At 40.2% G+C, this 12,088-nt stretch overlaps 1 protein-coding gene across 2 annotated transcripts in view; it reads right to left on the bottom strand.

Annotated features, from left to right (window-relative positions):
- GLI3 (GLI family zinc finger 3) overlaps nt 1-12,088 on the bottom strand; it is a 197,175-nt gene that overhangs the window by 37,697 nt on the left and 147,390 nt on the right. For both annotated transcript variants that reach the window (XM_068404739.1, XM_068404741.1), the window contains exon 7: nt 886-1,102. In XM_068404739.1, coding sequence (XP_068260840.1) covers nt 886-1,102 — 217 coding nt within the window. The remainder of the gene's footprint in view (nt 1-885; nt 1,103-12,088) is intronic.

Genomic DNA, 12,088 nt, shown 5'->3' with positions numbered 1-12,088 from the left:
TTAAAAGGCCAGAATCTTGGTTTTCTCTTGCTGTGCTAGACTGAACACCATTATCTACACCTGCAAATGGATCTTGTAGGAATCCAGAGATCTTTTAGAGATATCTGAACTTGCACGGACCCCACAAAAAATCAATATGCTTCCTACAGCAGCATGTTCTGCTTCTACATTTGTAAAAGCCAGCCAGGAGATAAACAGCTTCCAGACTGATAAATAACCTATCCCAGGTCATCTGGAAACAAACAGCACTAGTTAATAACAGGCAAACCACGAACTGTGATAAACTCCACATTATGGACCTGATTCACTGCTGCACATCCCCAGCTTTTGAGAATACACCTTGGTTTACTGAAATAATTAATTCAAACTCAGTAAGTCCAATTTTGCACAAATAAGACAAAAAAACTTCAAACCTCTACACTATTGTTGAGTTCCTCTGTTGCTCACAGTTACTCACTTCGAGTTACTCACACCTGTGTCAGGAGGGCAGAATGTGACCCCGTGTGTATTACAGTCAGCCTGATTTGGAGGTGAAGCTGCTAATCTTTAAAATGTTACATGTTTTGATGTGTTTTTCCCCTTTTTCTTACTCCCCACTTCGATTAAGTTCCTGTGTAAGATCCAGGAGAGACAGTTTGGAATGAGAAGCTGCTGCAGCACAGTGAAATATTTATGAGGACTAAAAAGCATGCTACCAATCAGGAACCGCGCATACACTCCTGTGATTTATAATAAAGGGACTGCAAATGCTATAGCTGCAAGAAAACTGTTATCGAAGGGTCTCGGTGACAGTGGTGATTAATTGCCATCGAGACAATGTCATTTATTTCATTTATTTCATTTTTAAATTAATGTGGTGCAAAGGTTTCTTTTGTTGTCTCTCACCTGTGTGGACTCAGAAGGTCCAGAGCTGACCTGGACAGGGTTCAGGACACTGGGGATGCCGGGGATAGGTCTCTGGGTAGGAAAAGTTGGAGCAGGATGGATGAGTGGAGGGCTGTGTCCAAAGGCTGAACCTAAGGTTTGCTGACGACTTATAATTTGCTGATGCATTTGCTGGAGGGATACTGGTGTAGGAGGGTACGTGAAACTCAGAGCAGGGCTGAATTTGGGAGAAAAAGGAGGGAAGAGGGAGGAAAAAAAATGAGGGTCATTAAAGTATGGAACCATTCTAAAATATATTATTTGGTATATTTACATTAACTGAAGTCAGGTCCCTCCCTCCCTCTCATATCTTCCTTCATGCCCCAAAGGATGATAAAACCTGGTTTTAAATCCAGAGTTGGCCTGGATTTACTAGTGAGTGCAAAAATGATACCATAACAAACATAATATTTTTTCCTAACATTTACCAGGAAACCACAGAAAGCCGACCGAAATAAAATCCAGAAAAACTGAAATAAAAGGCAAGCAGTTCAATAGCAGCTATTTATTGCAATAACAAACTTTATATAAAGAAAAAGAATGGGTGCCTACACGCTTTATAGTACTTTTATTGATAATGCAGTTCCCCTATGTCCGCGTGTATGAAGCAGTTCCTTTAATCTTGGCTCATGCTACACTCTTTCATATGTCTCTAGATCTTATTACAAGAGGAGAGAAAATCAATTGGTTAAATGTGTTCTGAACATCATGCTTGTCATATCACTCATTTGTTTGCAAAGATGGAAAGCTCAGTTCATCCAGAATGTCACCTAAAGAATTTCCATCAGTGTCGTTTGGTTACAGAAACTGATGGATTAACCTTTCCCCTCTGAAATTGGTGATCAATGAGTTTCAATGTAGGAATATTCCAATGGGAAAGCACTTCTCCTTCTTCCAGTTAAACAACATTAAATGTCTATTAAAGCCCATTATGCATGTTAATACCTGTCATCACTTCATTACTTCACCATATTTCCCAGACTACAGTGACTTCGGAGGAAATTACACTGCCACCTAAGGACCTATTTTGTGGGTAGTGCCAAAGCATTCTTTGTGTCAAACTCGAGAAATAAATGGTGTGGAACTAAATCTTCACACACAGGAATAGGAGATTCTCCCGCAAACGTTTGCCAATAACTTACAATCATAAAAGAAAAAAAAAAAAAAAAAAAAGGAAGAAAAAGTGTATTCATTGATTTTTTTTTTTCCTTAAAAAAACACCAAACAACCACAGTTCAAAAGAGCCACACAAATTTAGAACATTACATCTTAAAAGAGAGGGATGTAAGCATAATACCTTTTAAGAATTAAGGCTTCTTCTAATGTCAAAAGGGTGGATTTAATCCAAATTTACAGTCTGGAGTCTTAATTGCTGTTGCTGTTAAGTGCATTAACTGAAAATACCGTGATACAAAAAGAGCTAAAATCATTTCAACCATTTTAAGTAATAATTCTACAGAAATTCTGTGTTCATTAATCTGACTATACATTTTGTCTGTTTGACTACAATCCATAAAGAGACAGCTTCAATGTGATTACATTACTGTTATTCCGGGTGAGAACTCTGCATTACAATAGTTTGCCCATTTAGGACAGAATATCATTAAGAATACCCTGGGAGAATTTTACTGGTCTTTGAGGAACTCTCTTTTCATTTTGCATTGTGTTCTTTTTAATAAAGGGAGGCAGAAATGTAGTGAAAACAGTAATTGTTCACAGCAAGAGTTAGGGAGAAATCAGTAATAATATTCAGTTATTGCAGCTCTATAGTCCCTGCTAGTGTTCCTGTAAGCAACCATGAATGATTACAGCCCGACTTAGCTAAGGTAGCCACTATGGATGATTGATAGGACATTAATCAAAAGATGCATATCAGGCTCAGAATTTGTTCACAAGCTTTCTTCTAATAGCTGATTTCATGTTCACTGAGCTCTATGCCAGTTTGTTCAATTTATTCTTCAGTGTACAAGCCATTCATCAAAGAACACAATGATTTAACACCCCTCTTCCTTTTTAGTGAACAAACATTACTAAGTGTAACTACTCTGGTCTGTTCATTAAAAAACATACAATTACAATGTCATACATGAGGCTGAAACAATGCCTCCTTACTATACCCCGGCATTTTTTGCTTCCTTATATACACTGTGAGTTTACCTCATACACTTCAAACACCAGACAGCACCATCCTGAAGATGCTATCAAATTCACCAAGATCAACAAACGCAACACAGAAACAATTTGGATGAGGTATTTTATTTCTCTGTGAGTGGTTAACGCCTAGGACATCTTCACCTTTCAGATGAATCAGTTTAAAAGAAAAAAATAAGTGGACTGATTTCATTGGGAGCTCCAAGCACATAGCACCCTTGGAAACACAGTTTGGGTTTTTTTTTTTTTACTTTCTAGGTGTTTAAGCATGCACAACAATATCTAGCTTTGCAAGTCCAGGTTCAAAACTTTGGTAATATTCTTCAGATCCTACACGGTAAAAGCAAACTTCGTATTCAGCCACAAGACATGACTGACTTAAGACCTCAGCTCAGAGCTGTAGATCCTGCCCGTCACTGCTCTGTGACTAGTTACATGAGCACGTGCATCTAACATTAATTTTTGAACCTGTCCAAAGCAAGAGCACAGGAGATCCCTCCCAAACAGTTCAGGAGGGGCAGGAAGGAACTGCTGTGATCTGAATATATTTTTATCTCAGTAGGAGGCTGTTAAGGCGTCACTGACTAGAGACTCAGGAACTTGGATGCTGAAGAGGAACCTTTGGCCCCGAGTAGGAAACACACTGTAGGAGCCCGAAGATGTATATGTACAACTTGCACTTAAAGCAGCTCGCTTATATTTACTAGAGTTTGGCAATATTCTCCACTCAGCCCCTCCGAAGATGGGAAAAGACTGCTGTGTCAATAGGGTATTTTTGGTCAAGCATCCCTCCCTCGCATTCTCTACCCCATGCAGAGCAACACAAAAAGTGATGATGCCTCCCTCAATGGCAAAATACCCTTCTAACTAAAGGACAAAAGCAGCTCTGCTTTGACAAATACAGAAGCTAGTTTTACCAGCCTGCAGTGATGCACCTCACACCAGTACAGTGCAAGTGCTTAACCGTTACGTAAGTACATTTGCTGTTCTCCTCCCTATGTAAATAAAAATGGTTTACATCAAAAGGCCACATTTTACCTCATAGAGATGTCTTCTTTATCTACATCTGCTTTAACACCATACGAGCCTCCACCAGAAGGAGGATGCTAAGCCAGGCATTGCCAACTTTTGTCCAACTTGCAAGCCAGCAAACTTGTAGGGTACAGCAGAGGAGACAGACATCACCTTAGCTAGTGGCTCTTACTGGAAAACAATGACACCAGCAGCAGATACATTAAGACACAGCTGGACAGATGTGCTAAGGAAAGGAGGAATTCTTATTTCTTTAAGTATCTTTCTTTTGCCCTGTGCTCAGCAGCAAGGGTTGAGTCTGAGGTACTAGGATTTTCCTACGGAGCCTGGCAACCTGCACTTCATTCCCTCTATGTAAACTTCAAACATCTCAGACTGAAATGAAAAGGAGATCATGAGGGAGCAAAGGAATAGCCAGCACAGCTAAGGGGAGTACTCAGAAACGATGACAATGGTTCAGACACCAGGGTGATTTCTTAAATAGCTCAGATGGCTGCCTTCAAATAATTCTCTCCAGCTGTTTCTGGAGAGCTCTTCATAAGGCAAGATGACCTGGCTGGGTTTAACGTCACTCGCATGCAAGATGCTATCACAGGGTAGCCTGGATGATTTTTCTGATCTGAAAAGATCAGAAGGATCTGAAGAGAACAGAAGGTGGCAGGTCTTTTTCTGCCTTTCAGAAATGATTCAGGCTGCTCGACAATAAAGTTGATGTTGTGGGCCAAAAAGAAGAAAAAGAAATCAAAGCTCACAATGTTGCTGGCACTGAGTGCTCTGTTGGGAAGAGGAGACCTGGATTCCTGCTCTCCTTCCCAAAGTTTTTAGTGCACTTTGTTAAATAACTCTTGAATACAGGATGTGCGAAGAATCCCCACAGCCCAGAGTCCCCTCAGACCTCATGGGATCCCTCTGCCTTGACCGGCAGTCGTGTGCCCTCTTGCTGGCCCCACCAAGCTCATGCTGCTGTCTAGCCAGGAGGCCAGCATCAGCAGGAAGGGTGGGCAGCAGCACCACCTGGCCTTGCCCAGCCGATCCATCCATGTCTGCTTAGAAATGTGCACCAAGACAGCACCGGTGTCGCTCAGCAACTGTCTAAAATTCACGCCCAGAGGCCACAAACATGACCTGAAAGTAATCATTTTGAGAGTCAGAACTACTAAAACCAACAACCAGGTTCTTCAAAAGCGATGAGTGGTTTCAGAGGCCTCAATCTGCATCACGTTTCTTTTAAGATACCTTAAAGGGGCGGCATTTCAGACAAGGGGTGCTCAACACTTCCAAAATCTGGATGCCAGAAGAACGCAAGATGCCTGCCCCAAATCGTTCCCATTTTCCAAAACACCAGTCACTTCCAAAAAATCTTGGATTCACAGAAGTGTAAGTGAATTATGAATCTTTTTCTTCCATCTACCTACTGAGAAATGAAAACCTACACCACTGGAGGGAATCTGATTTCTATTTCTGTTACAGACTTTTTTTTTTTTAAACAAAGTAGAAAAAGAAAAAAAGAAAAAGATGAATGCATGTAAGACCACTAACAAACTACATGCAGGTTATCTTTTCAGTTGTTGAGTTTTATGGGGGATAAGGGTTAGAAAAAACGTGTAATACTTCTGCTTAAGTATTCAATAACTCATATACACTGACAGAAAAGCCCATCAATGATATCATTTATTTTTCCATACTGTGGGCTTCTGTGTCTGTCTGTCAGTCTGTCTCTCTCTCTCTCTTTCTTGTCCTCTGTGAAGTCTCAAACTCCCTTCACCGGAGGTAAAGCAGGGCAGTGAACTACATTGCAATTACATGAGCACATCAAATTTTAAGGAACAGACTTCAAGGAGAAGAAAAACAGACATTATAATCAAAACCAAACTTTGTGGCTACTTTGTGGCTGTCCTACTAACAAGGTCATCCAGTTTCTGGTCACAGCTGTGGAATTTACCGCAAAACAGCTGTGAATTCAAGTCAGGAAAAATTCCTTCTTTCCTATACATTGCATAGGTGTGCCTAAGGAGACAGGCTGACACAAAAACGCTGAGGAGATGCCAATTTTGTGAATACTATGAGGATAGTTTCGTTCTATCATGATAGTTTTCTTCACAAAAACTGTGAAGATACCTTCCTCGTGCCACAAAACATGCAGTTCTGCAACAGCTGATGCATATAAGTCTTCCAAAATTAACAGAGTGCCTTCCCCTTTCTGGTTCTGCTTTGCAAGGTTTTAGGAAAAGAGCTTTTCAAGTGTGTAAACGAGGGGCCACTCAATGAAAGCCATAGGTGAACAATTTAAGAGATTAAAAAAAGCATTGGTGGACTCCTGGAACAGCTGCCCCAGGAGGCAGACATGTCCAGCAGTTCACATGGGACTAGACAAGTCCAAAGACAACAGGTCCATGAAGAAATACTAAAAGGAAGCAAGAGCATATGCTTTGGGATGGCTGATCTAATGATTATTGATGTTGGGAGAGCACAGAGAGAAGGAAAGTCAGAAAGAAGGGGGGTTCATATGCTTCTTAAGTAGCATCTGCTGTTTGCACCTTCAGAGACAGACTGTGTGACTACATAGTATCTGACACCTCTAGTTTGACCCAGCGGGACATTTCTTATGTTTTAAAATCTCTTTTTTAAATTTCAAAACGATAAATTTGTTTCTTTGGGATATCTTCATTTATTCGTATAGAATCACGTTATATTTACCATATTAAAATTTTCTTTCCTATCCTCTATCCTACATCTCTCCCGAAGCAATTCAAGACCAGCACTTTGTTATTCTACCCAGCACTCATCACGCACCTTCCCCTTCACAGTCTCTTCCTTTCTTTTCTCTTTTGCATATTTGAAATTATTACTATAGCCTCTTCTTGTCCAGTCTTCTCATCTTTAAGCTGGACAAAATAGGTCAAGTCTATTTTAACTCATCGGTGTAATTTTTCAGCCCTCTGATTGCTTTCCCTGCTCTTCCTTGTAGTCCCCCCAACTGCCTAACATCTTTCTTGAAATAAAACGTACAGAACTGGTTGCAGTACAGGAACACGTGTCATAGTGAGACACGCTGGCTCCATCTACACCACTGCAAGTCCTTTGGCCTGAAGGGTCTCTGATGTCCGGGTGGTGCACTCACAGCCTAAGCACTCTCTCCATGAGGGAGGGTGCACCCTGCACTGCAAAGGGGTACATGGGCCCTTCCCGACTTGTGGAAAAGCCTTGGCACTCCCAGATCACTCTGTAGCCTCCATCATTTGTTCTTGCCATCAGCGACTCACACTGGGCAGACCAAATGATTCAAGTCCCTCCAAGAAGGACCCCAGTTCATGAAGGGAGAGGTAATGTAGGTGGACTGGCTTCATGTTCAATAAAGCTGATCAACAGGTATTAGGATAACACCATGTTTTCTTCTAGCTCATGATCAAGTAGGTACAGATGTCACTACTTTGTCTTATTATTCCCTCAAGAGTTGCATGAAGTCTGTGGGCAAGTGAAACTGAGAAACCAAGGTGCAGAAACCCACTAATAAACGTTGGATGAATACCTGGACTCACTGAGTTCAATGCAGTTTTTATTCTTTCCTTAAACCAGGCCAAGATTTCACCCTTAGTTTTTGATTTGGATTTTCAGTCTTTATTTATTGTTTAGGAATGTTGTCAAGGGTCAAACAAGGACCTTCCCCGTTTTACATACGTACCCAGCTACTCTTCAGGAAAGCACCCCTAATAACTCTTCAACACTTCTGAAGAGGGACTGACTTCAGCAAGTCATTAAGTGCTGTCCTAAAACCTGGGCCCTACAGACATTGCAATTTTAACTGAATTAAGTCATAATACAAGCCATAATTAAGTTAACAGTGATCAAAATACTGCTTTTCACGTGCTCAGATGCTCTTTTTTTTATAAGGAGTAATGTAAGAAACAGCTTCATTCATCCCACAGTAGACTGAAACCTAGGAGCCAGTGTTCAAAACGTGGGACATATGTAAGGGTGGCTGGGAGGTGCTGAGGGGGTCTGCATAAGCTGACTTCATACACAGAAGTCTATGTATGTATTTTGATGGAACTATGTATATGTATAATATGCAGCCAGGAACACTGCATAGTCAGATGCGAAAAGCTGTCAACAGTCAGCAGGACAGACTCGTAGCCTGACCCCAACAGAGATGTAGAAGAGAGAAAGCCAATGAGTTGTGCTGGGACAGGACCCGAAACAGAAGAATCAGCCCAGAACATCACGTAAGAAAATTGTCTCCTGTTGTTTGAGTTAGCGGAAACGGGAATTCATGTACGTTCTTTACAAACAAACAGGAGTGAATGAAAAGAAGTTTCCAACTCTGTCATCTACTTCTCCTCCTCATGGGAACAACCTGCAAGAGTTGCTGTTGACAAACTGCTCAGGGGACAGGAGTGACAAAGCACGCAGCAACCTTGCAGCCCTGAACAGATTTGTGAAATTCTTACTGCTTCAAGGATCTTAGATGCAAAATGAAAACCAAACGGTGTTACAGGAAGGGAGATTTTAAAAACGTACTTCTGTTTGGAGCACGTTACCCACAATATATGTAACATTTTTAGTAATACGAAAGAAGAATTTTGCTTGAAATCCTGTTCTTTTCCCTTTACTTTCTAACTGACAACACTGTGCTTTAAGTAGACAACGCAGACAAGTCATCAGTTGCTTTTATGGCTTGTCACAAGTACAGGGGAAAACAATATCACACTGTGACTACGAAACCAGACACGTGGTGTGATCTTAAAGGCAGGTATGAGACTTGAAATCCTTTGAAATAATATTTCAAAACTGACTAGGTTTCACGACTATCCCTCTGCATTTGTAATGTTGACATGTTTCATTAAAAATCACTAACTTAGAGACAAGTCACAACTGAATTTGTAAAGAGACATATCTGCATCTAATAAGGCATAGCATGTATTGTACTATTTTTTCATTTTCATCAGATAATAGTCATCATTTTACAATTGTATTTAACTTACATGCATTGTTGCCTCTTTTTTCACTTTTCCATTGCCGATTTAAAATTAACAGAGTCTGTGGTTTGTACTTTCTCTTCAGCTTACTGTATTATCTATTCTGTTTTATCTGCTAGGCTAGGTGAAATTTTTCTTCATGAATACATTGCCATATGCTGGACTAAAATGGAATAGTGGCTCCGTTGTTCTCAGTGAAACACCGATTAACCTTATGTGCTCAGACAGCATCGACAGCTTTGTCCTTCTCCCTGGGATGTTCCTGTTCAGGAATCCTTAGTATCCTAACTGGACTTTGTATTAACAGTACCTGATGGAATTCATCTGTGCTCCCTCCACGCAAGCTCATGACACTTCTGGCAAACATAATTTTGAATTAAATTCACAGCTAAGCATTTTTGGGTTTCTAAAACTGGTATCGTTAATTACATGGAAAGTGCTAATTAATACTTGCTTAAAGGGTCTGAAAATGAAGTAATGAAGTGTTAAACTCCAGCATACTTCTCTTAGCTCCAGAACTTCCCTGAAATTAATAATGCACTGGCTCCAGTGACTTTAAACTCTTTTGAGTAACACTGAACCAGTCTGGAGCAAGTTGCTTCAAACTGACTTTTAATTACAAGATCTACGACATACACATTTACAGGCATACATACATAATCACACTTGTATATATGTGTATGTGTAAATGTGCATGCAACATGTACCTGCATGGTCTACATTCTTCACGTTGCTTGACTTCTTCCATTATACACTTTCTGAAGGCAGAAACCTTGCCATTCGTGTGTATCTGTGGTGAAAAAAATCCACCACTCTCTAATGCAAGATGTAGGTGATCTCCAAAACAATCTCCCCGCATGTCGCCACCCCGTAATCTACGTGAGCTTTCTATAGGAGGCTAGCTGCAGAATTACATCTCAACAGAGCCTGAATTAGATGCAACTTTCTGTAATACTGCCAAATTTCATTTTTATTCACTTTGTAGCATTTCTCTGCCATTCACACTTCTTGAAAGAGGGTATAAAATGAAGCTATTATGGCATGATAGAGTGTTATATTCCCTTCTTTAGATACACACAAGTACCATACACAGTACAAGACCATGCAGAATAAAGCCCTGTGCTGCACATATGTGACATGTCTAGTTATAAAAGGATCTGTTTCAGTGAGGTTACACCTGGTCTGAACTTGACTCAGTCTGAACTGCAACTAAGCCTTCATTTACAACATATTACATGCAATTAACTGGAGACCTTTTAATGCAAGAAGAGCTTTCACTCAAGGTCAGCCTTGCATCTCATTTAGGCAGATCCCAGTAAGAGTGATAATAAAACAGCAAAACACCTGAATGCTGACATAATTAACACACTTTTTATCCTGTACATCCTACCATAAGGAGCTTCTTGCAAAACATTTCTCAATATATTGTGTTCTACCTGTTTTACTCTAAACATGTCCTTTTTAAGATTCATTTCATTAAGCAGCATTTGATTGTGTCCTTTTACACAGATTTAATTGCTTAAATATACAAACTTAAAACTTACAGTCTAAAACAGAAATCAAAGGTAAGAATTCAGCAGCTGTTTTTTTGTAAAAGTTAGGTACAAATTCTCAGATGGAGTCTTTGTTTTTTAGTGGAATTGTCAGCAATCTGCGCATGGAGTCAAGCAACGAAAAAATTAAATCTGCATATATGACAATATTATTTTGAGCAGAATGGTGAAGAGCTAAGAGGTTATCTTTAGAGCCAAGTATGCTAGATGAATGAGCAATACTGATACTAAGATGCAGATCAATACTGAAGGGGAGTCTGAACTACTCATACACTGGTTCTAAATTAGCTGAGCCAACTGACGAGAAGCGCTTGCTTGTCTCAGTGCAGAATTCAATGGAGGAATGAGCATTTGATCAACGTGAAGCGATGGCCAAAACATGTTAAGACAAATGGAATGGGAAAGGGAACGCAGAAAATCATGGTGCACTTGAATTGCTGGTTCTCTCCTGGAATATTATTGCATGTAGTAGAGGGAGACTGTTTCAGACAGCATCGGCAGAAATGACAATGCAAGAACTCTCTGAAGAGCAGACTGAAAACAACCATTTGCCTCAGAAAGAAGATGAATAAGAGGAGACATAATAAGAATATATAAAATATTGAATAAAGAAGGCAGACTGAGAACATGAGGGCTCCCTGTCTTATAACTATGAAACATTCTGTTAAATTCAAAAACTGGATAATTTAAACCTGATAAAAGGATACTCTTTGCTTTTCTTATACAGTGCATAATTAGACTGTTGGGGGCTCTGCTGGAGATACTTTCACTTTTCTCTGTGATAACCTTAGACTTTCATTTGTATCTCTTAACTCTGCTTTTATTTTTCTCTTCGCGTTTCTCTCCGTGTTTGCCAAGGGAAACTGTAGAAATTAATACATAGTCACCTGTCCCTAAAGCAGCTGAGAGAGGAGGGCACTACCTATACAACTAATGCTCTATACAAGGAGCTTATATGAGATGAGGAAATCATTGAGAATCCAATACCTGTTTGCAGAAACACAGACTCTTGTCTTCCTCGCTGATACTAATCTACTGCTGCTGAAACTCACCCTACAAACCTGGCTATTTTTTTCTAGCACTCTTCATGAAAGTATCTGCACCACCATTCCCTGATGTTCAGCTTCAAACCAGTCCAGAGCAAACTGATGTGAGCCAGAACAACCAGGATCTGGCTGTAATGAACCACACTATGTTAATTGCTCCTTCCTGTTCTGATAAAATCAGGGAAGCAGAGGCAGAGCCTGGGGAAAAAAAGTGCTGCTGTGCTTCCTCAGTTCCTTTCAAACCTTGGAGGAGATCCCAAAGGGCTCCCATGCTCACATGAAACTGAATTTTAACACGTTACGAGATGGCTAAGGTGTATTCGCAGTTACATCAACCTAGACCCAATGAAAGTCTCTTATAGTAGGTGGAACTACTCCTGATTTAAACACCTTGTAGCTGACAGGG

Source organism: Nyctibius grandis, chromosome 7 (assembly GCF_013368605.1).
Source record: "Nyctibius grandis isolate bNycGra1 chromosome 7, bNycGra1.pri, whole genome shotgun sequence".
Classification (NCBI taxonomy): Eukaryota; Metazoa; Chordata; class Aves; order Nyctibiiformes; family Nyctibiidae; genus Nyctibius; species Nyctibius grandis.
This window is presented reverse-complemented; position numbering and strand designations above follow the sequence as displayed.